At 41.9% G+C, this 26362-nt stretch overlaps 1 protein-coding gene across 1 annotated transcript in view; it reads right to left on the bottom strand.

Annotated features, from left to right (window-relative positions):
* LOC108881358 (ADP-ribosylation factor-like protein 15) overlaps positions 1-26362 on the bottom strand; it is a 98408-nt gene that overhangs the window by 57390 nt on the left and 14656 nt on the right. Inside the window, exons 2-3 of the mRNA XM_018673327.2 lie at positions 2650-2794; positions 1073-1132 (exon numbers count right to left, since the gene is read on the bottom strand). Of these exons, the coding sequence (XP_018528843.1) occupies positions 1073-1132; positions 2650-2794 (205 nt within the window). The remainder of the gene's footprint in view (positions 1-1072; positions 1133-2649; positions 2795-26362) is intronic.

The raw sequence follows: 26362 nt of genomic DNA, 5'->3' as shown, positions 1-26362 counted from the left end.
AGAGAGAAAAAGAGAACAGATTTCATCATCCTTTGCTGTGGTGGCAGCCTATACTAACTTCTCTAAATCAAACGTGTCATCCGTGGGACCAGTGTTTTTCCAACCACAATAATGTCCCATCAGACTGGCTTTGACCCAATCCAGAAAAACCTCTTTTGAAAACCCCCTAATGCGCTCTGTCCAAATTTGGTAGCACCCTCGTTGGTGGTCCCACGGAGCCTCTTTGTGTGTGTGTAAGAGCGTGTGTGTGTGTATGTGTGTGTGTGTATGTTTTCCATCTTTTCAGGAGGCTAGGTTGGGTGAGCCAAAATATGCACTGCACCTGTCATGTGCCCATAGTGAACAGAAAACAACATAAATTATTTTAACTCTCAACAAAACAATAAATTTTCTTGTGTCATAAAGTTCCTTGTAAGAGAAGAGACAGCACTGATTTATCCCTCTGTTCAGACTCCCTTTAAAAACTGGAGGCCTCCCATTGCATTTGGTCTGTTTACGTTATCTCTACCTCAAGATCCCTCATCTGTGCTTATTAAACAGCTTCCTCGAGTGCTCTGCATTTCCAGGAATAACAGGGTGCAGATTGGACAGCCACTTCAAAATAAAAAAACTAACAGGTCTGACGTCCATACACAAATGTCCGTCTGTGAACGAAAGGTGTGATGGCTACTGGAGGTAAAAACAAACACGCTTTTTGCATCCTTAGTGTACACAGTCATTTGTATAAGCTGTTAATGTTGAGAGATGAGATGATATGAGAACAAGTCTTACGTATGTATCCTAATATGTTAAGCTGAAAAGATACAGCTTTCTCTAAGTGCAGTTGCTCTAAAATAAATTTGATGCATTTTTACAATCCAAACCCACATCCAGATATACACTGAAGTTAGTGTGGGGCTGCAGCAAATGAACCTGTTAACATCTGGGCTGGCACACATAGAGTGTCATTGCTGGGCCACTGTACTGCACCTGTGACAGATTCACTGAATCAAACACTATAGTTGCACGTGGTAAAAGAGGAAATAATCAAATTAAATGAAAGCTGTAATGAAGCTGAACATGTATTTCTTACCTCCAAGTTCTTTTACATTCAAGATGGCATTTGGAAATGGCACTGCTTTGATGCTGAAACCTAAGAGGAGAAAAAATAAAAATCCATCACTGTAATGACATAAAGAAATTGAGTGTGTGTGTGTGTGTGTGTGTGTGTGTGGACGGCACATATTAGGAGAGGGAGTAAACTTTTAGGAATGTTAGCTGAATTGCTTTTTAATAGTGAGAAAATGACAAAAAAAAAAAAAAAAAACTGACCAAAAAAAAAAACCAAACAAACAAACTCCACTTTAACATTCAGTCTCCCCAGGATATTTAGTGTACCTTTTCCAAACCACCAGCTGGTGGACACAAAGATGACTGTCAACATATTTGTCTAGTAAAAAACGAAAAGAAAATAACACTTTGTGTGGTCCGGGTTAGCAAAACAGAAAAACAAGAAAAGTTAAACAGAAAAGTTTTTGTTCTACATTGGAGTTAGGGGAAGATGGAACTAATGTCTAAAGTGCTACCATGTATTATGTGGTTTGTTTCTGCGGTTGCACACAGTGGAAAATAGTAAAGAAACCCACTCAAGTGAGAGATTTAATGTTGCTCATATTATGCGAAATTGTCTTGATGGGAATTCCTTTCCTGGTAACATTCAAAAACAGGAGGAGGGATGGGGGACACAACTGATTATGATTCAACATCTGAATTAACTGTTAAATGTGGGTTTTAAGCACATTACAACAGTGCAAAATCATGAAGTAAGAAGGGGGGTAGGGGATGGAGGGAGTGGACCACAGGAGACTTCCCCCTCATTGTTCTTCATGATCTTCCCTCTGTAAATGTTGGCAGATGCAGACAGTGCTGACAGCTAAATCTTCTTTCAGAGAAGTTCACTAAAATAATTTTCTGCCAAGGTAAGTAATCGACATATTTTATCTATTATGGCCTACTCAGCAGCAGGCGCAGACAGGTGTTCACTCCCTTGAACCACTGTCTGCCACAGAGACAAACACACTTATGGTTGTGGGCAGCATTTTTGGGAATTATTTTATATTTAGCTTCTACTGGTGAAAATGCATAATGACTAAACCTAAAATGGGATTTCTCCAAGCTGACTCCTGACGAAGCCAGGGGAGGAAAGGGGAATGTCAGCGTCCTTGAGGGATTGCATTGCGTATATGGAAAACGCAGCGTTGACTACCAGGAGAGTGATGTACTAACCCTAAAGCCTCCTCTTCTGGACATACTTAACACCAGCCTCCCACTTGACTAGAAGAAAGAAGCTGAGTATTGTCTAGTGAGATACAGCAGAGTGTTTCTGGCATGAGCGCTGGGACTTTGAGAGACATACTGAAGGCATGCTTCCCCCTATTGGCGAGCAGTAATACCTGGATAGTATTATCTATCTGTGATTCTAATCCGGAGGACAACTTGTTCTTGAAACATGAAAGCATTTCAGAAGCTTGGAAGGCTTGCAAGAACAGATGTGAGGGAAGAAAGATGTGGTTATCTTTGGAGGGTATGCGCTTCTATTTAAGGACACATACTCTTGCTCTGAAAAAAAAGCCCTCTTTCCCACTGATCCATGTGTTAACATGCACGTACCTGTTGTGGGAACGATGCCGTCGCTGCCCTCACTACAGAGGCGTGAGAGCAGGCTGGTCTTTCCAGCACCTGTCAGGCCAATGCACACCACATCGTACTCCGGTCTTGGTGGCGGGGGTCCTTTACAGCACAGTGCCCGGAAACACTAAAACAAAACAAACACAATAGTGAATTGCAAAAGCAAATCAAATGCACCTGGGGAGAATGGGGTAGAGATTCAGAAACTGCATTTGGAAACCACAACAAGCTCCGCTACCCTTAAAATGAGTACTCTTAGAATAAATGCTCTGCAGGAAGAGCCTCATAGGCATTACAGCTGTCTTCATGCGATGAAGCATTAAACCCCACTACATGTCAAAAACGAGTCTGGTCGATGATACACTTCCAGACTGTCAGTTGATGTAAGATGAATAAAATGTTTAACCACAATCCACCAGAAAGTAAGGGGGAAAAAAAGGAACTAGCAGTGACAAAGAATAAAACCACAAGATGTTTGCATTGTATGATTTAATGTAATCATGTCAAAAAGAGTAAACATCTACATGGAAAAAGATGTGAAAGGAAGCAGGAGTGTTAGATGCATGCATCTAAGCACTGGCGCAACATGTTTTTGTCTGCAGTGTCTGTGTGTGTGTGTGTGTGTGTGTGTGTGCGTGGACCCTGTCTGATTGGGCCCTTATGGCGGCCAGAGGCAGACCTGTCACTCCATGAATCACGGCCTGGGACTGAGGGCCTGCTGTGAGACATTAAGGGGCAAATGCAGTGTGAACCGTGAATGAGATCTTTAAACTTGTGTGGAGAGATCAGTATCCAAAACTAAAAAGAGATCTCTTTTATTAGCAAGACAGGAACCAGTCTGGACATGGCAGAGCAGACACACTCTCTCTCTCTCTCGCTCTCTCTCTCTCTCTCTCATCCACTATATCACATTTCAGGTGGAAGAACATCAACACAAGCTTGCTTACTGCTCATGTCAGGGGATGACCCTGTTCAACACAGTGCTACTCTGTTCAATCAAAGACCCTGACAGGAAAGAAAACACACGCACAAGTGTACATGAACTGCTGAACATCTGTGCGCACATTCTCCAGGTGTGCTTGGGCATGCCATTAAAAAGTATACCTCAGCAGGGAGAAGTAGATATCAACAAACGAGAGGATAAACAAACATTCTGCTGAATATTTGGCAAATGTTCAAGATTTAGGTCTAGTTCCAGGCTACAAGAATTCCTATTTTTGCAGCAAAAATGTTGTCTATAAGATTAATGGCGCAAAAACAAGCATGTTCCTCAGACTGGCAATGATTGCTATGAGACACAACCGCCACCTCTTTCAAATTGGAGGTGAACAAGAGAGTGTTTCGGCTTCAATCCTTCCGCAGAGACCCCCAGACATAAGTGACCACCAGGGTCAGTTTTCAGAGCCGTGCCAAAACAGAGCTGCTGTTTGATGGAGATGTGGGGAATCTGCTTCAACAGAACCAGACGTCGGCTGAGCAACCCGACCCCCCCGACTCTTTGGTGAACCCGCCAGTCTGCTCAAACAGGAAACATTCTCCTCTTCCAGAAAAACGGTAAGATCAGAAACACACGCGTGTCAGATGGGGGAACACATGTAAAAACTTGGTTTGATGAGGTCATTCTATTCTCTTTCTTGCTCTTGTCGCCCCTTGCTGCCTCTACCCCCCACCTACCTTCCCTGAAATGTAAAGGTTTCCCCTACATGTAAAGGTTTTTGTGGAAGGTGAAATCTGCTCCTCAGCTGTCAGTCCTCCAAGCTGTCAGTTGATCTTTCAGAGGAAGCAAGGGGCTAAGATGAGGAGAGATGGGAGAGCTAAAGTAGCTATGAAGTTGCTGTGAGTTGGATGACTGTTATTTATTTGCCCCCTTGTAAAATCATTTCTAGACCAGGTGTATATGACTAAGAAGGCAACAACGATGGCTGCTGTCTCATTGGTGATGTGGGAGCAGATGGACACACCAACTCTCACCACCTCTCCCCTACAGGTACAGTGCAGATTTCACAACACTTACCAAAGGAGCATCCAGGGCATGACCCTGGGGTCTGCATGTACACAGTGGCCCCTGTGAGAGTGAAAGATGGGAGCTCCCACCTCTGGCCCTCTTTGACAGCAGAAGATTGACGAGGAGAGTTTGGTCAAAAGGCTCACAGGAGAAAAATAAATATGTCCAAAGGCCTTTGCTTACCTCGAGACATGCCCCGCCCCTGTCAACCACACACTCAATGATCTGAGAGTCAGTGTGCTGTGTCACTGAGACTCAGAGCTCAAATGAGACCATCCTAATGATGACTACCTCCATAAATCTCCAAAACATCCAGACGAACAGCTGAGATTAAAACTGGAAATTGAATTGAGCGTACACAGTCAACAGTTCCCCAAGTGTTGTTTGAGTGATTTACAGTACATTCACACAGCGTGGAAGTGACTGAGTTATAAAAGTATTCTCACATGTGCGGGCACACAGAGAAACATGTGCTTATGGAGGCTTATCAGCTTTACTTCCTCGTTTATTAGGGCTACCATTAAACCACTACTATGAAGCCACGTGTGTCTTAAAAAAAGGGGGCAATCTTTAAGAAAAACAAATAAAACCTCACTGCTCCTTGCCAAAACACTCTCCATAAAAAGTCTGCCATTCCTAGACTTTATCGATTGGTTGCCTCTTATAGGATTGGACATGTTTTAATTGTGCTTCACCGAGAGACCTGCCGAGACATTACCTCACTGTTGTTGTGAAAGCTGATTAGCTAGGCTTTATGTAAATGAGGAACACTGTCGAATATAAATATCACTAAAGACATAGCCAGGCTGCATTTTTTTAGATTAAATGGCTCCTTAAAAGATGCATGACAGAAAGATGGAAAAAACAGCCCCCACCCCAGCTTCCAATTTGAAAAAGATGTCAAGACATTTAATGGGTGACATAACAGGGCCTCTTGGCAGCAGACCAGAGCTCAAGCTCCAAGAACAGAGGCTGAAGACACTACTGCTGGTCTACAACGGTTGTGTAAGGATGGGTCAGGGCAGCCCTATTACTCTACAGAAACTGAACTTAATTGCATTTAGCCTCGTGTAAATGATGGAGGAGCCGATATTCAGAGATAACAATGGTATAAAAAATAATAATTACAGCTGTTCCTTTTTCTCCACTGTTCTTTCAAACAGTTCTTATAGTCATGCCATATGCTATTGCACGCAGCCTAACCAACACCACCATGGAGCCTGCTGACCTCAAGTGACTGTTGGTGGATTTGCATACTTTTAACATCACATATCCACAGATATTTGGACAGTACATATAGGGGAAAGCACAGGGTTCAGCCACTACAAACCAAGGGGTTCAGTTGGAGTTGAAACATTCAGCGGAAAACTGTTTTGTCAGTGAGTCATAACCCATGGTGTTACAAATTCACCTGACGTAGTTGGACAGAACAGGAGCCAGGCTCTTTTTAGAAAACCACTTTGTATTTTTAGAGGTAATAAATGTGGGTTAGAGGGAGCCGCTACCACTGCAGCAAACTAGTTCGTGTTTCACTCTCGTACTCTCTGGCTACCATCAAGACACCACAGGACAGGAAAATGAGCAGTGGCATGACAGCATGTTCCAGAATGAGGCACCCCAACAAGCTTCCACTTTCTCTGGACTGGTTTTCTCCTTGCTTCAGTTGTGAAATAGTGACTTAACATTGGGGTCGTCAAGGGATACATGAAACATTTGGCCAACAAATGCTCCTGCTGGGTATTTTGATATTCTCTGTATAAGCTGCAAGAATAATATGCTGCGTGTAGGTGCAGTTTGATTTTCTGCTTAGGAACACAGTTAAATGCCAATAGTAACAGAACACCAGTACTGTTTCTTCACAGTGCTAAAACATCTAAACAGGTGTGCAGCATTAACTAATGCTGTTGCCGGAATACTCAACCACATAATTAATCCATTGCCTCACCCAGAAAAGTTTTGGGTGGGTCTTTGCTTGTTAAGTTTAAATCCAACATTTTTCAGAAATACAGAAACAAGAAGGAGCCAATATTTAACTGAATGAACAGCAGGTGAGTTATTACAAATCTGTTCCAAAAACACAGAATACATCAGGCTGAATCATAAATGTATTAACAAAGGTGAACAAGACATATGAATTTTCCATTTGCCATTGGCCATGTAAAGCTATTATATTAAATAGTGTGAAGTGCTGGAGGAAGCAGACTGAATACAGAGTGCACGGTATTACAAATAGTATGGGAAAAATGTTGACCTGCAAATGTACTGTGAAGAAAAAAAATCATTGAAATACTGAGAACATGGTTTATCAGTGATAGTCCATGATTGACCTTTCTCATCAGCATCAGTATTTGTCAATGGAAAACTCCAACAGGCAGGCACATAAGGCATACAGGTGTTCCATGGGTGGAAATCATGCATCAGATCATCATCCTGTTGAAAACAATCCACTCTGGGAGTTCACCAAAAATTCCTTGCAAGACTGCATGAAAAAAAAATTATAGTGCTCTGGTTTATAGGGAGTAAGTGCCTGATAACTGAGTCACCCGAACTGGGCTCACATCTTTCCCATTAATCTGGAAACTATGACTATGGATGGTCAGGAAGTAGATGTAGATATGCTGGCTACTCACACCCAGCCTGATTCATAAATATATTTTGTTTAGCATAAGCCTCACGCACACAGACCATGTGCACTTGTATAATAAAAACCAACGCAGTGGGTCATGTCCTTGCTTAACACGCCTGTGGTGAAGCACACTTCCTCTTGAAAGGTAGGTTACACATCAACTGATATGTTTGAACTGTTTGCACTCGGTCCAGCGATGGTGCTAATGAGTGTAATAATGCCTATTAAAAACTGCAGTATCACATTTATCTCCAGGCATTTCCAATAGATGGGCGCACCAAAAAGCAAGCCATGACTTCCTCCCTGGCTGCCAATTTACACAAGCTGGGTATCTTGATTTCCCGACAACAGCGGAGCTAGCAAAGGAAAGAAGAGAGGAGGGAGGAGAAAAGGGAAAGGACATCCGAGACACCGGTCTCTAAGAGTCACAGCCACCGTAGACGGACACAGGACACGGACGGGCAAGCAAGCCGTTTTTATTTTTCCAGACCAAGTGTCGGGACAACACTTGTGTGCAGGGCTCACGCCTGACCTTTGGAAATGACAGTCCTTTATATGGGCGTCCCGACGGAGGAGCGGCGCTAACAGATATGTGTGTAATACACACCGGCCACAGTCATAACACAGGCCTGCAAAATCAGGGGTAAACGGAGGGCGGGAGCAGAGAAGGGCATGCAGGAAGGCAGTCAGTCAGGGATAGAAGGGAGGATAGAGGGGAGTGGGGGGGGCAAAGGGGGGGAATGGAAGGGGCACATTCATTCATCCTCATTCATCTTCTCCCCCCTTCAGTTGTTGTTGTTATTTGCCGCTTTGAAGCTGGATGGGGGTGCACGGTGGGACACAGTGTGGCTCAGTACAGTGAGGGAAAGGGTTGTGTGGGGCGCACTGCATGCCATTCTCGTTAAGGGGTGAGAGAGACATGCTAGACACACACAAGGCTGCTCACTGGATCCTTCCCATGCTTAGCTGTTACCGCACCAACCACAGACAGCTTAAGGCCCCCCGCCACACCTCACCAAACCACCCACCACCACCGCCCCCTTTATTCTGCCTCATAACATAACACATATTTCAGACCGAGACACGTTTTGGTTACTCAAGTCATCCTGATGTTTTGAGAACGCCTCCTCCACCAGCCCTCCAACCACAACTGCTGCCACTGCTCGCCTCTCGTGGCAGCACATTTACTTCCCCGAGGGCGCAGGCGAGATGATACCGGAGGCACGATGCTTGTCACTACAGGTATGATTGACTGGTTTCTTAAAACCTTAATTGCGAGATAAAACAAACAAAATGCGGATTTGGCAGTGAGCACTGTGACATGCTTTCAACTGTAGCCGTGGGTGATGAAATATAAGATTTACTGCACTTCAAAAATGATGGCCAACTAAGGACACTAAACAGGTGCCATTCATTACCCCCGCATCAGAAATAGATCCCTTGTACAAACACAGACACCTACACAGACACACACACACACACACACACACAGAGACAAACACAGACACACATACACCGAACAGTATGCTGGAACATTTGGGGGATACGCGTCACTCCCATTCCATGTCTCGACAATGCACATCCAGTGGCGTGGAATGTTTTTGATGCAGTGAATGATGAATATGTCGACTGTTGACTTCAACGGTTTAAGACACAATATCACAGAGACCTACTGGACTGAAATGACAGACATACAGCAATAATAAGATGACCCTGTCTGCACCAGCTCAACATCCCGTCTGGTGAAGTAGACCGTGTCTTACTTAAGTCGACAAAACAACCCACAACCCATTATGTGTCCGTGTGTGTGTGTGTGTGTGTAGGGGAGGCCCTGTTTTAAAGCTGATTTGCTTGTCACTGTTTTGCAGGCACATCATCCCCTTATTCTGAAGCAACATCCACTCTCTCTCTCTCCCTCTCTCTCTCCTATCACCCCCGCTACCCAATTCATTCATCCCACTTCTGTCTGTCTGGCCCTCGTTTCAGAGCTTGAACACTATTGCCCTGACGCTAAGGTGTCTGGACAAGGAGACATGCTGGAACACACACACACATGCACACACACAGAAATCCACAGGGTGAAGTTAGAGCGCCCCCCAGCTTTCTGCTGGAACACACTGCATCTATTGCACTGCAAGGGGAGAAGAAATGCACTACTGTAACTCGTTACTGTAACTGAATTTCCATTTTCTAATCTTCTAGTCACAAAAAAACAGTTAAATAGTAACATGTTACATTTATAGTAGGTCACGTCTATGTTTTTCTTGAGTGATAATTAACATATGATACACAGGACTGCGGAAGGACGACATCTAGCCTGCCTACAATACCAGAACACTCCCACAAGAATCAGTTTCATCACAGTGAACACTGTGTTCCAAAAACAAACAGGAAAACAGACAAGAACTGCATGTTATTTAGGAGCAGAGGTGCAAAGTGGAGTTTCATGTGACTGAATGAGGTGATGGGACTGACCGTCTGGAGCGTAAAGTCCACTTTTAAAGACAACCAAGACAGGTTTAGAGTACTAGATTTCAGAGCAACAGGCTAGAGCGACCCCCTCTGCTTCCCCCTCTCTTCCCCTTTGCAGTAAGCAGCTCCAGTGCTGGCCTTCTCCTATCTGGCCTGACATGGTAGCTTGTGACCCTGCATGGTTGAGGAGGAGGCCAGATCAAAGGCAGAGGAGCAGCCTTGGAAAAACATTTGGGCTGGGAATGGACGGGATATCTGTCAGGAAGCCTTTCCCACTGGGCTCACTAGTGCTAGGGCCCAGGGATCGGGTTACCACCCAACAACGCCGACATGAAAGCGGGGGCGACGCTAATCCGCATACATGGGGCTCTCTGTCTGTCCTCCACTCGCACTCCACCACCACTACCAATAATGTATCCCTTCTTCCCCTCTGCTCCTCACCCTTCAAACTCCCGAGCACTTAGTATTTCTCTCTGTCACCCCCAAAACTACACCCCCAAAGCTTCTATGCACCAGCACTTCACCCTCCTCCCCAACCCTTCACCCCAAAAACACTCAAGCTTCATCACAGAGGATTAACAGGAAACCCTGACACAACCCATTGTTAAGGAGGCAGAGGGGGCTTGGGTGGTTTTGCTACTGGGGTTGAGATGCTTTTAGAGAAGGAGGCTGGGGGACTTGATGGCCTCAGCCTTCGTACAAACCACCCTGACGTACACACACAAGCACTTCCACAACTTCTCCTCCCTGTCGAATAGACAAGGCCTGGTGGCAGGCAAGAGTTGTTCAGTGGCAATGAGCAGGGTCTAAGAAAAGAAGGATGGAGGGAGAAAGAGGCTAGAGCAGGGGAGGGTGCATTTGAGTGGGATAAAGGGAGAGCTCAGGATGAGGATGGCATATATGTGTATGTGTGTGGCAGGAGGGGAGGGGGGGCGGGGGTGGTGGTGTGTGGGTGTCAGTGCTGTAAATCTTGATGTCACTGACAGGAAGACTGTTGCGGACCATTACCATAAATCTGACAAACGCTAATTTGATGGGAGGCTGTATCTGTCTGGTCAGGGACCAGTCTAGACGGTCCTATTGAGGGGTCCTACAGCGTAGCCCTGTTTGTTTCCAGCACCATCTGGATGTGGCAGTAAGTGCCCGCTGCTATGGTTCACATACACACACACACACACACACATACAGACACACAAACACAGAGTATACAAAGTGCACCATTCCCAAAGCCATCACAAAGGCTCTGACCTTTATATTGCCTGAACAATGACATGAATTTATTTTTTAATGGAGTGACAGTATATTCTTCTATCCCTTCAGGCAAATCCTAGAACAACAGGTTACAAATATCTCAAGGTGATTTGGTCAGCATTCCTATACAATGGAGGCCTTTAGTCAAGGTTCTGTCAATAAGTAAATACAGTAGGTTATATTTAAAAAGCACAACAGAGTGCAAAGTAAAATCTGGGGGTCAAACATAACAATAGTTTGTGAAATTATTAGACTACAGATTGAGGATACTAGATAAGTACTTAATGGCCTCCTAATGCCATTATCGAATCGGTGAACATAAAGGCAATATATGTCAAATTTAAACTATACAATGACTTGTATCTCTTATTTCTGTAACTGGCCCCAGTAAATGAAAACGTTACTGGCACCAGAGCCACCGATGCAAAGTACTAATCTGAAACCCCAAGAGTCACAGTCACACAAGTGGTCTAAACACACAAACTGCTAAAATCTCGTGGCTTAAACAGATGAATAAAGACTTTCATTTCCACAGTTTAAGGATTTTAATATTTCGTAGTTTAATCAGCTTTATTTTATTGTAGGCATGTACTGATTCATACTGGTTACCTCAGGGACAGATTAATGAGTAAGAGACCAGGCTCTCACTAGGAGCAACTATATCCCCAAACAAATGTGCAACACCTGAACTTGCCCTTTTGAATGTTCCAAGAATTATCAGTAAGTCTCTCTCTCTCTCAAGCTTGCATTAAGAATTATGTTTGATCAAATCCAAAATCAAAGTTTCCCTTAATTTTTTACGCTCATTGTCCACGAGTGATGTTTAAAAAATAGTTAAGATACATATGCCTCATGTTTAGTAGAACAAAAATAGATTTTCTTCTGAGTTATTGCCCTTTTATTGGAAAGAACATGTTCTCCCTCATGACAAGCAGGACAAGAGTTCACCTGAGGAGAACCTGGGATAGATCCAAGAGCTCTGGCGGGTTCAGCCAGCACTTCACGGGCTCCATGTTTGTCCCATTCAGAGGGGCCAGGAGTGGGTCACAGTGCAGACTGGGGTTGAACAGTGTTTCCCTATAGCTCATCACATACATTTTGTTTCTTTCAAATGTACAAATGTCCCCTCGTTAACAAAGTTCATAACCTCTGCGGTCCCTCCACCACCCCACCCCACATGTACACAATATTTAAATGTAAAATTTAGAAAAGGAGAAGAAAAGGAAGCAAAAGAAGGAGGGATAAATGTGTTTACAAAGTATGATATTAGTCACGCTGAGGGAGTCCGCCAATATGATGAGTAGAGGATGAAATAGGTTTGATGGGTAGGATATTGATAGGAGAAATATAATCCAAGCGGCAGATCCACTAGACATGCTGAGGGGCCTTAGGGACGGCAGCTTTTTCCCCAACACATTTATCTGTCTGGAGCCTACGTTGGGGCTACTGTGTGTTTCACGACATTTACTGGAAAAGTACATTACGTAGAGAATGAGAGGGACGGCATTAAGGGGCCCACCCATGGGACTGTTTTCATGTTACCCTCTTTTTGTAAAAGAAAGCAAGAGGCTGAGGTGGTGGCAGGGCAGCTGCATTCACAGACAGAAGACACCTTTGCTCCATGGGACATCCGGAGGGTAGATAAGGGGGCCACAGAGCTGAGAGGGTTGAAGGGATACCACTGGGTGCCATTACGGTATATAAATCTTGTAATTGGGAAGGGTGATTAGCTTGGCTGCATTAGCATACGGCGGCAGCAAAAACTTTGGTTTCCTGGGCACAGTGTAGGGCAAAAAGATGTTTTTCCGCACCCATATAGAGGATCAAAGCTTGAGGGGCCCCCTTTTGAAGGCCCTGAAACCAGTGTGCAAGAACCAAGGGGGGTGGGGGGCGCCCCATCTCATAGACATAAAAAGGGTGGGTGGATGGGGAGGGTACTTGTCCCACTTACATCAGTTATAGCACATATTCATAAAGCATCTATCTATCTATCGACGACAATCTCAATTTTTGATAAAAACAAATCTTAGGGCCCCCATTCTTCCTGAAACAAGTGTGGGAAAGTTTCAGGCTTAAGGACGTTGTCATTAAACGTGAAAGACCCCTTCCCATCAACTATTTCTAGGCCCCTTTGAGACAAAAAAAAAAAAAAAAACCTGATGGGGACCACCCGAACAATAAATCTGTTTTTATACATTGTGCAGTAGCCGAGAATTAGGTTGATGAGTGGGAGGGGGGAACTGGAAAAGCCTTTTCAATACAAACAGATTCTCACAGGATATGGGAAATCTGATTCTTTAACAGAGTGGATTATTCCTCACATCACATACAAACAAGGCTGGGCCACAGTGGTCATTCATAACATCCCCAATGACCTTGTTGAACATGTCAAAGTGCGCGGAATAGGAGGGAGGAGACGAGAAAAGCTTTCTTTGGCGGTCTATGACAAACTATACACATGGAGAGAGAATCCCTCTGTTCTACAAAGCCTGAACAGGGATGGTAGATAGGCCTCTGGAGGCTTTTAAGGCCAACAAAATGGAAAAGCCATTAATAGGAGTGAACTACTAACAGTGACGCCAATAGGAGAACAGAGGGACATTTTCAGGAAGTGTCACGACCCTTGAGTATTGACAGACATTAAGGGAGCACCAAGTGGTTTCAGCAGCATAAGAGGAAATTAGTCATAACACATTAAAGACGGCTGGATTCTGGAGAAGTGACAATTACAGTGCTGTGATGTTTGACAACTTCTTATAACAGATGGCTTTTGTCTCCTTACTGCAACCCAGAGCCTGCTGGTGTCTTTAAAATCTTCCCTCAACTAACTTTGACAACATATTGGCTGCTCCTTTTTTTTTTTTTTTTTTTTTTTAAATCATGCATATCCTTTCCATAATATTTCACAGGTGATTCAGGGACCTTCAGGACCACATTTAGGTGAAACGTCACATGTGTGCAACTGCTACACTGTGTCCTTCCAGGTCAGGAAGATGTTTGCAGTGTCTTGTATCCAGATGGACTGTGTCTGAGCTCAGTTGAGACAGATTCCACTTCACACCTGGTGCTAGAATGCGTCTAAAATGCATGCATGAGTGACCACTTGTGAGCATATTTCCTATTTATTTATGGGAGACCGTTACTAAACAGCAAAACACATTTTTGCATATGGAAGTACGAGTGAGGGGCACTGGAATGGTTTTTGGTACCATGCCTTGACTTAAGACTTCAGCCAGCACATTTCCTTTGATTCTGACTGGGTTTGGGAGGTTTTAAAGAGCTATATTCCCAAATATTTGACTAGGCAGTTCACCAGTGTAGTGAGAAAGTCTTTATGTATTCGCACAGTGTAATGCAATTACGTGTTTCCCCGACCACTCAGAAGGTCTGTGTCTAAGGTGTGCTTTGGTGTGAACAGGTGGGTGAGGTCTGCATCATTACATCGGCAAATTTTAGCATGAGTGCAGGATCTTGTATTATTCAGTATTTGTTATTAAATGGAGATACAGTTACATTATATTTACAGAAATTATTTTTTACCTCTATAACAGCATTCACTAAAGTTGCTTATTTCATTTATTTATGATTAAAGGTTTATTTTAATTTACAAAATAGATTAATTTTAGCTCAAAAACAAAAAATTATTAATATTATAAATTCTGGAAGTATATTGTAAAAGCAGTTTAACTACAGATTTTACTACTTAACAGAAATACTAAGCAGCAAAAGAACCTATTTACAAGCCTGTATAAAGAGATCACAGATATGCTAAGTGGTCTGTCAGTGTGTGAGTGCATTTTCCACAACAGAAGCAGCAGCCACACACCTCCAGTTTACACAATGTTGTCCTCCTCTAATAATAGACTTTATACATGTAACCCCTATACAACTTGTTCCCCACGACAAGAATCTACAAGATATAAACTGATGCGTAAACCCAGTGGCCCACATAGGCCTATATGAATAATATGGTCGAGGGAATTTGTATGTATGTATTTCATAAATACTCACAATGGATTATGACATTGGCATTGTTGTTAAATTGTGCTTAAAAACATAACTTACATTACAGTACTTCGAATCCCATGTTGTATGCCTTTACACACACACTAGAGAAACAAGACTACAATAGTAGGAAGTAAAAACATCTTAACTGAAACCTTCCCTCTTATTCTATGAGTAGTATTTTTCAGGAAACAGATTAGAGCCTGTGATAGAGATCACCATTGCTAAGAACCTTTTCAGTAACCACATCCATAAAATTGAAAACAACATGTGCAAGGTTCTTTGGAACAGAGCACTGATCCAAATGTACAACAACTCTGATATCAACTTTGCTTGCATATCACAGAAAGAAAACTGAGTGACTGGGCAAATTCTGTAGAACAGAAACTAATAATGAGGGATGAGACACCGAAGCCAAACATCTGGTGGTATTTCAGCTCTGGGAAATCGCAGGTCGTTCTGTGCCATAACCTCTTCCATTGAGCATGAATCTTTGAGACTTTGGGGCGTTTCGGCGCGTTTGTCGGAAGTTAACCAGACACATTGTTTTAACCTTTGCCGGAGGAGCCTCTGTCTCATTCCCAGGGGCTGGCTGTGTAAAAGGGTCAATGACTTCAATAGGCCTTCATTAAGCACAGTTAGTGTCAACAGTTAATTATGCAAATTAGGAGACCCCTCATGTGGTTTGTGGGTCCCTGGCCTCCCCCTTTCATTGCAGGCCTCACACACACACAAAAAAGTACCACCCTACGGACACACACACACACACACACACTCCATATAGCACGTACATTCACTTACACAGACTGTATGCCTTCCATACATTACTTTTCCTCCTCACTCATTTCTTGTCAGGAATCAAAAATGGAGTGTTACGGTGCCGATACATAAATGGAGGCCGATGAGGCCCCTGAGGTCTCCAGTGGCTTTTCTTGCCATCAAAGAACCTCCGGAAGGTTCTTGCTGGGTGAAGCTGAAAGCCCACCAAGTTCTCCTCATCAAGACCGGGGAGTGGGGGGCATCGGTGCCCCCTCAAAAACAAAATGGAGAAAAAAAAACCTGCATCAAAACAGTCAATTAGGCAAAAATGCATGACAGCCAAATTCGAGCATTGTTTCTGTGATGGTAATGACAGGCCTTTCGCTCCTCTGCCTCTGCCACACATCTGATGTCTGCGGCCCCCTGATTTTCAAAGGCTGGGAAGCCATCGGTAATTAATAATCACACGCTTTGGGCCCCTCAGTTTTGACTGGCGGATTCTTTGTAGGGCCAGCCTCAAAAACCTCAAATCCACTTTCACCTACCCTTTCTCACCCAATCGCTAGTTTGTGTCCCATCTCCTTCAGCAAATGCCTCTATCACTGCCGGCTGTTTGGCTCAGGTACACTATTTATCCACCATTTAAGGGGGACCTCTCCACTGTAGGGAGTCTGCTATGGAAGCCAGTATTAACCAGCTCCCACTCAACCCTCCACCTAAACCCATTCACCTCCCGCTAATTGTGGAGAGACGGGGTTGTTATGGGGTTTGAGGGGTGCCTGGATAAAATGGCCACCGTTGTGAGTGAAAACCAATCAAACGCCAACCTGAGAACTGTTTACACACCATTTGCTTTTGAGCTGCTCTCTTGTTTGTTATTTTATTTTCCTTAGCTTTTTTCCCCCCCACAAAGCAAACTTCTCAAAAACAACAGTCTCAAAGTGCTTATGTAATAGTAAATCAGAACCAGATTGTGGCCTCCACGGGTCTAAATCCACCCAAGTGAAGCTCAGGAACCAGGGTTCTATTGCTTCACCATGTGACACAGGTGTCATATTTTCTTTTGATACAGGCAAGACCCTCTTGCAGTGACCCCATATCCCAGCAGTAGTCTATTCCTGAATCATGGTATGGCAGATGCTCTAATGTTAAACTGAGTGATGATGCCTGCACTTTCATTTGGAACATCCAGTGACATGCTTACACAGCCAACTCCAAAATAAATGCTAAATATGTGCTTGGTCTAACATCCAGGTGTTATATACAGCATATCTATATGCAACTAGCATGCAGTGAGGACTGAGCTTTGGCCAGGAGACAGAAAGGGTCAGTGCAGTTCAGTTGTACCTCACTGACCTGTATGTGCGTGTGTGGTGCAGCCAGGACAATGGCATGTTTGTCATCATTTTTGGCTGAGTATTCCAGCACATGGGATTTAAAATAAAACAGCGACTATGAAGTTACCGTGCTGAGTAGTTTAATGTGAAAATTTGCAGCCATTTATACACAGACCACCAAATTTAGGACAGTGTGTCAGGACACTGATCCTAAACTTGATCCAAAGTGACCAGAGAGGGTGTTTTTTGTATTTAAACAGCCAAGCTGGAGCACTCTTGATTGGCTGAGCCAATTGCCTGTCCTCAATCCAGCTGATGATCTTTTTCACTTGCCAACTTGGTGAAGAAACTCATCATATGGTAAAAAGCTCAAGACCAAAGTGAAGAGGGCTGCAGAACAGTCTGGGCAGATCATCACCATGGAAGATAACAAGTGCCTGCAAACGATCTGTAACCAAGTATCCCATATGATGATTTTATGTTTAATTTGTCTGATTATTTTGCGTCGCCTGGATTTATTATTAGAGGGGTATATATGAAAGGGGCTATGATTCATACACTGGTGTGCCTGTAAACACCCACAAATTACAGCTGAAAGACAGCACTTCAACCTCATACTCATTTTTTTTTTTTCAAACCCAATGCACTTGAGTACAAAGCCAACACCAAAAAACATGTGTCACTGTCCTAATACTTTCCAACTGCAGTGTACATGTGTGTGAAAGATGGTGAAAATAGAAAAGGCTATGGAGTGAATCAGGACGACGTGTGTGTGTGTAGGCTACCACTATGCAAACTGTATGAGTAAATCCCACACAGAGTGTTTGACTAAAGCCAATGGACTCCACATGTCTGTTGTACTTCAAAAGGGACAAAAACATATCATATCACAAAACCCATCCTCCTTTACAGGGCCAGGCACAGAACTCAATGTATGATGCTAATATAACTCCGCTAACTATTTAACTGCCTTACACAACAGCTGACAGTCTTTGTTGTCAACAGTAAAATACAGAAATATACCAGGAGTGTAAACTGTAAGGTAACAAAAAAGGTAAAATCAATATCATTCAGGCTCCACTGTATGTAATCATTTCTTCACTGAGTCCATCTTCAGTGTATGTTTGCTTTGCATTATCCTGACACCTACTGGATGGACAAATATTCTCAGCCTTTTATTAGTGTTATCGTAACACCACACTGCAGAGTATCAACCACAGTTATTTTGCTGATCTGCTGACCACACTGACCTAAATTGTGATTATAGAAACAAACAGTACACGTGATAGCAAATAAACAATATGCAAGCGCTGCCATAGTTGATTGATGTGAATGCTGCCCATTATATCATCATTATGCAAACAACCATTGCTTGAACTGCTTCTTGTAAATGACAAAATAAGTAATTACACATAAGACAGAGGGGATTAGCACCATGTGAGACTATGCAACAGGCTGCTATGATCCCAAAAGAACCAGAACGACTCAAGGAGTCCATGTTACTGACAAAATCTGACTTTTACCGGAAGAAGAGTGGACACCAGACAAACAAGGAAAGGCACATGCACACACGCACACATACAAAGAGCGAGAGCCAAGGCTGATGGACAGATGTTGTGCGTATGGCAGTGTTGCGCAAAAGAGCTTTCATGAACGACTGAGCCCAGAGGGAAACGTTTACTTAGTCAAAGACAGGAAAGAACAGACAGAGGCCAACTGTGCCATGATCCATCACAGGCCTACCTATGACATTGTACAGCAGCAACCTGATTCAGAGTTAGCCTAAGCCCTTCCTGAGGCCTGCCTCCCCAGAGGGGAAGCATCTAGCCTACCTACTGAGGATGAATGTGTATGATAGGTGACTGGGAAACTAGAGAAACTAACTTGAATGAAAGCACCTGATGTTAACCTGAGGAGACTCAAGGTGTTTCTAATTTTGATCAAATGTTGGAACTGATTTCAGACTTTTGAAGAAAAAAAAGTTATTATCAAGGCCTGGTCATGTCTCCCTTGAGGTATTCTACTTTGTGAAATCCCCATGTAAAGCTAATCTGACTAAGGAAATTGATTTTATGAGGGGTTATCAAGAACAGGAAAAGAAAGAGCACAATAAAAATACCCGAAGGTTACTGGTTGAAATAGAGTTGGGGCAAATATTTATACTTGATGACAGGGGGTTTTGAAACTTCCCTTTACTTTAGCTTTAAAAGAGTGAAAAACAATAAACACGCTATAACAAAAGAGTGATCTTTCATCAGACAAAACTCTTGAAATAGAGCATTTCTTTGATGGGGCTTTTGCATGCTATTACATTTCGACCCAACCACCACAAAAAAACTTGACACTTTAAGTTTCATTTTAAATACCCAGAAGTTTTCCATACATCCTCTTAAAATCACGATTGCTAATGCTCTTAAAACAAACCACAGTTGAGCATGTGATGTAAAATATCTATCAGAACACTAAAGGAATTTCCTTCACTAGATTAAGTAACCTCAACTGACCCCTTGAACACAATAGCATATGACTTTCTTTGCATGTTACATCTCAACAGCCTATGTTTATCTCACACCAATGAGACATTCATGAGTCCACTCTGACAAAGCTAAAATCCTCACTGTGTATACTGTTAGTTACAAAGGTAGAATGCAGTGTATTAATGTCATGTGTATGACACAATGCTCACAAAAAAAAATGTTTGTCTCAGGGGAAATTTTTATAACAAACTTCTGTACTAAATTTGCAGTTGAGCCGATGAGCCGATCAGTGACTACATGGCTCCACCCAGAGGACGCATGAGTGAATTTAATGGACTGAAACTTGTGTCACAGAGAAGCTACTCAATGAATTTAGTTTTTTTATTATCTGTATTACTTTTAATGAAAGTTATACTTGCTTGAAAATCCAGAGCTTCAGTATCTAGATTTTATATATCTGAAAAACTGTTAGCAAACTGTTGGAAGTTTTAAACTACATAAGCCATGATTTCAGATTTAATTGTTTTCAGGTAGTATTACACATGTTGAATCCAGCTTCTCACATGTGAGCATTTCCTGTTTTCCTTAGAAGTGTGGAGACACCACTTTAGCTCTGATAATTTGAGATGGACATTTGTGTGTGTTTGTTTTGTTATTTCAGACTAAACCATGAATCAAAAACTCAGTGATGAAAACAACAATGAGTTGCACCTGTGATGGTAATAGTTGACTCACTGGTAACAGGAGATCAAACACCAAAGGTAAAAAAGGTAAAAGGTAGTCAGTAAAAGGATTACAGGCTGGACAATGAATTGGAGTCCTCACTTCAGTCTGCACTGGAATGCTGTCATTCATGTTCTAAGCTGTCTGTTGGGATATTAGACTATTCTTCAAGAAGGAAAAATCTCAAGCTTTTTGACAGATGAGGGGAATTTAGAAAGCAAATGTACAATCCATGCTAAACTAAATCCCATAAGAGCTCTGTGAACAGTAGATAGAGTCATTTTGGAAGGCAAGCAAGACAAACTTTTGTCTCATAAAAAAAAACACTCCTGAATTTCTATAGTTACATTTAAGGGGAAACTGTCATTCTGGAAAACAGGAATGTCATGAGGATAACAAGTATTTGAACAGACGAGAACAGAGAGTCCTCACAATGGTCTCAGATGTCTTTTTCACAACATAATTACACAGAGCAATCATGGAGTCAAATAACGCCAACTCAAAAAATGGCTGCCAATGCAAGATATTACAGGTATCATGGAATTAAAGCATCTTTTAGCTTTCTCCAAATAATGATCTCTTTGTAGAAAGGTGGAAAATGACTCGTCAATTTTCCATGTAACCTTTAAAGGTGCAGGTTTTGTGCTTTCACATCAGCATATGCTTGTATGTATTAGCTGTATTAGTGTATTAATTGAGTTGATCAATGTGAACACAGGAGGTTCTCAACTGTCCTTTTCAGTGTGTATCTGAATAAGTCTTGAATTCCAGTGAGGTGAGCTGAAACCACTCTTTCTCTGTGGAAATGCAGCTTTGCTTTGTGCTTTTCTAACAGAAACCAGAATAGTGTCCCTTCTAATCACTTCAAGATACATTTTTATAGACTTGTTTTTAAAAAACTTTTTCTGATGTTTTAATGCTGTGCTGTTGCAGTTAGTCTTCATTAGTTTGTTTTGTGCCTTGTTTTAACATCTCACTGTAAAACACTGTGTTTAAACTTTGGGATAAGGAGCAATTTTGGTCCTTTTGTCCTCAAAAACTGCAGTCATTTGGTCATAGATCATTTTCCCTTAAAACTCTTAAAAGCAATGACTGTCAGATGTTTTAACAACAACAAAATGCTCTAAGGTATCATTAATTATGACTTGTTTGTGTTTCTGCTTTGTTACAGCGGACTAGTAACAACAAAGATTTGTCATGTGGTGCCAATATTTACCAGTGTCCTGTATTTCCCTGCATTACAAAACCACCACTTAATTCCTGTGTTGAGTTGTGTTGACAGGCAGCTGGAGTTAGAGTTTTAGTTGAAAGACTCCTGGCAATGCAGTGTATTTTAAACAACAGGCATCTGAAGTAAAAGATGCATCACACAGATGAGTAAAACCTCAGGGAGTTCAGCGGATTCTCTGTCTGCCACGACAGTGCTCGTTCAATAACAACAGAGGGCGCCATCGCCCTTTCTTTAAATCTGCAGCTCACTCAGACATTCCGAACATGATCAGACACAGCCCATTCCTCACCTCCATAACACTGCTGTGAAGCTCATCTAAAGTATGTTAGGACATCAGTGCTGATCTCGGATGGAACGTGGACAATAGGATATCCAATGCAGGATATCCATGAAGACTCAGTGAAAATATCAAGGGTTTATTTTTAACTCTGAGTTATACATTAAGAAGGAAGCTTACAGTTTACACATGATTAACTGTGGATGTATGCATCTGGGTATGTCCATATATCTACTACAGCACAGCTGCCCACATCACTTTTTGTCACACCTCCTCCACATGAGGACAAAAATATCTGCACTCATTGAAAAATTTGGAAGAGGAAACCCCTTTACATGGGGTCTCTCTCATATCAAAGAAGATTACATCTGGGGGTGGAACAGGCCTCAGTGGGCACAGCATTTGTGTGGTAACATAGCATTGTCTATAATTTTCATCTTACTGGACAGACAGTTCACAGATTCAGAAGCTCAACAGTTATGGGATTCACAGACCTACAAAGAGCATTGTATGAAAAGTTTGCATAGCCTGATTTTGTTCTTGTGGCATTGCAGTGACTTATTGAATTACTTGCATTGAACAAAGAGGGCTGCCTATTATATTCTCCTGTAAAATAGAGCTGTCAGAAATAGTAATTGGAGCATGATTTGCACCAGCTCCCCTGTTATAATTAGGAGTCCCTCAGAGATTGCACTGACTTTGCTGCTGGTACGTGCTGTGAAACATCAGGTGGAGAATTGTGTCTGGCAATATTCACCTGAAGTCTCTATCAGAAAGACTTGACAGCTACTGAGGAAAACAATGTTAGCATTTGGAGATATAATTTTGCAAACAAACAACTTAATACAGCTTGACTCCTCAACTCCTCCAGTGTGAGATCTGAGATTAATCAGAGTTTTCTAAACCAACTTAAGTACATGTGTACCTTATGTATTCATTGCATTTTTGCAGTCATCACAGGGGAATTTCGATTTATTCTAGGTGTTGCACTGAGCAGGGAGGGTTGCCCTATCCTGAAGACAAACATCCACAGAGATTTTGGTTTTTAACTGACTATCGCAGTGCCCGTTCAAAATGTGCCTGTCAGGGGGCTGACTGCTTGGCCTGCGTTAATCCAGCTTTCGGCTTGTTACTGCTGGAGTTGGCTGCTCTGCTCCACTACAACAGTGTCTGGGTGCTGGCATGAAAAGGACTGTCGCAGTTCAGTTCCACCTTTCTTAAAACCCTGGTGTGTGCACTGTGTAAACTGCCCAGGTGTTACACTGCCCTTGTAGTGTAGTTCCACATTTTTCTTCACATCAAGTAACATGTAGAAAAGGGATGTTTGAGAACCGCTCATCCAAAAAACCTCACAGTCGACACTGCGCTTCCTCGGGTCTTCAGCAATACACCCGTGAAGTCTGAGGTCGATTGTATTGAGTGGTTGAGCTTTGTCAGATATCAGGTTTTGTCAATCTGAGATTTATGGTTTCATTCCAATAGACAAGTAAGATTTTGCCTACCCCAGGGATCAGCCCTGCCAATGGACCAGTACACCCTAAAACCTCCAAAATGAAAGACACATGGAGCGTCTTCAAAAGAGATCTGTGACTTAACTCGATTGGGTGAACATGTGCAGAGGTTTACAGATATATAAGTAATCAGAGAGAACATATACTGTACATGACATTTTTTAATCCTTTGACTGGTTCAAACAAAGGAATGGAATTTCTGTCTGAATGAACAATTTAATCAAGTTCTTTACATGATTTTATTCTGGACGGACCATCTGTGGATTGGGACCTGGCTGGATCACAAATCAGGTCATCATGGACAGAAAGTGAACAGAATGGAAAGAACACAGTAAATGCAAGACCTTCGACAGACTATAGTGAGAAACTGTCACACTTCGGTCTCATGTAGCCATGGTGGCATAACATAATGCACTGAAAGTCTAATCCAAGGACTAAAGTTAGTCTTAAAGACTGGAGCTTTCAAACTACATTTACTTGACCCAATAAAACGGTTGAGGTTTTATCTGAATAAAATATAGATCCAGAGACACCAAACATATACGATTTAGCATACCATCTAGAAAAAATGCCATCTAAAAGCATTACTCAAGAAAATAATGCCACACAAACATCTGTAGATCTTAAAGAGTTAGACAACTGAGCTTTGATTTTTTTTAAAAAGTCTGACAGAAACTTTTAAATCCAAGCTCACAACATGTTAGTGGAAACAAGACAGAAGAAACAATGTTTTATAAATTACATAAATTTTCTATCAACTGCTCTTGATGTCATAAAAAATGCTAACTGCGGCTACTAACACAAATGTCAAATACTCATTATGTGGTAATCGTCCCTGGAAACTGACCCCAAGCACTGGAAAAAAAGCCTCATTTTGAATCAATATCTGTTTCTGTGGAACAGTTCCAAGATAAAAATGTGCAGTAAATCAAATATCCCTTTTGAAAACAGCTATGACAAAAATAAAATGACAACCAGCCACAAAGAGACAAAAGACGTCTTTTCCAGCATTTAATCATCTTCCACTGAAACCCGCTGCTACCTTTTAGACTGATAAACACAAACATGGATGGCAGTTATCAAGAGAGAAAGATGATTCTTTCTACTGTTCCTTTCTGGGAGTTATGAGTTGTCAAGTCTTTCAAAAAGGATAATGATTTCCATGGCTGAGAAACATTAACAGAAATTTGGCAGGTTCATAGCAGGGATAATCACCCACTGTGTTTTTTAAAGCTAATTATTTCAAATGGCAGGTCATGCTGTTTTCAGAGGGATAAGAAAAAAGAATTAAGAAGTGTGATTTGTTGCAAACAAAAAACTGACACTGACAAAATTACGCTCACAGATATGCAAGTAGAACAATCTGATGTAACACCAAGATACTGTATGATAATCAAACAAAATGCATTAACATTAAATTGCTGTTGAACTCTAACTTGATCAAGATCTTTACAAAAAAAAGAGAGAGGGGAAGAGTGGAAAGAGAAAGTCAGACATAATGTGACGGTTGTGTAATGATTGTGAAGGTTGGAGCCGTCAATCAGATTCCTCTCTAAACCTTATTTACTTTATGTCTTTGCAAAGTATTTGGCAACGCACCAAATATAATATGATGAGTGGAACAACAAGTATTTTTACCTCCATGAGTTATCAAGTTACAGCCAAGAAATACAGGGATGACTGTGTTTTCAGGAGATATTCATAAACAAACAGGTTCTGAAAATAAAAATCAATGGTAATGTGGATATGATAAGAAAACAGTATTCACTATGATTTTCTTCCAGATGCAACTGCCAAATAAGCTCAAATATTTGTGTCTATTATCCATTCAAGACCATTGCAAACACATTTATTCTCATAGACTACATAATCTGATTTTTCTTGATTATTTTCATTATTTATCCAATGCCTCCACACTCCAACACCCAGATAGTTTGTTTTATCCAACTAACAATCAAAAGACACAAAGAATACCAGCAAATTCACACAACTGAAGCAAAATAACTGCCAATTCAGCTTCCATACCAGACCGTAGTATCATGCATCACAATATCAAAATGATGTTAATAATGATACTGTATGATGGTGAAATCAACCAACACTATTGTACAGTGCAGCATATCACTGATATCAGCACACAGACTAGATCATAACCTCTGGGCAAGCCTAATTCTTCTATGAAATTTGGAAAAACTTGAGTAGAAAATTGACTATGAAAAGAATTTCTGAGAGGAACATGATGCAGTTCCTGTTGCTTGTATTGATGTAGTCACAGTCTGCATTTAGAAAAATCTGTATTCCCTTGGTTTGGGGACTAACAATGACTGGTGGCCAAAAAGACACATAGTAAAAAGAAAGAGGCCCTCCGGCTTGGATTACTAAAGGAATTTGCAGCCCACTCATGTATTACAATGTCTTGTGGATAAGCATATTACAATATGTGCTTCAGGCCTAAGCTTAGTGTGAAGATGGGTCCTTCCCATGTCATGGGGACAAAAACTATTGTATAACAGAGAGACGCTTTCAGGCATCTCACAGCAAAAGCCTGCAGGAGGAGGTTTCACATTCAAGGGCAGTGTAAGGGAAGTGTCTGAAAATATAGGCCAACAAAACAGATTTCTGTAAGTATAAACAGATAAATGATTATGTGCCATAAAGGTGTAACAAATACAAATTTTGTATTTAAACTGCATTTAAATTGTAACTCTACCTATTTGTTGAAACACAGTGTGAATTCAAAAATGTGTTGGTGGTTTATTCACTTGGATGTTTGACCTTCACTGTGCAGAAGGATTTATGTGTTTGACAGTCGAAGGTTGTTTTCTGATTTTGTGACATCACAAGTCTGAAAACTTGTGGTCCAATAGGCAGCTTATACAAGTATGATGTGGAAACTAAGAACCTCTAGTGCATATTCCCTTAGAATCAACTTTTCAGTGAAGTAGAAGCTTGTGAAATGAAGAATATTTGCATATTTTATAGATTCTCGATTTATTAGTGGGGGAAGAGGAGTAGATGCAT

This window comes from Lates calcarifer, linkage group LG13 (assembly GCF_001640805.2).
Source record: "Lates calcarifer isolate ASB-BC8 linkage group LG13, TLL_Latcal_v3, whole genome shotgun sequence".
Taxonomy (NCBI): Eukaryota; Metazoa; Chordata; class Actinopteri; family Centropomidae; genus Lates; species Lates calcarifer.
This window is presented reverse-complemented; position numbering and strand designations above follow the sequence as displayed.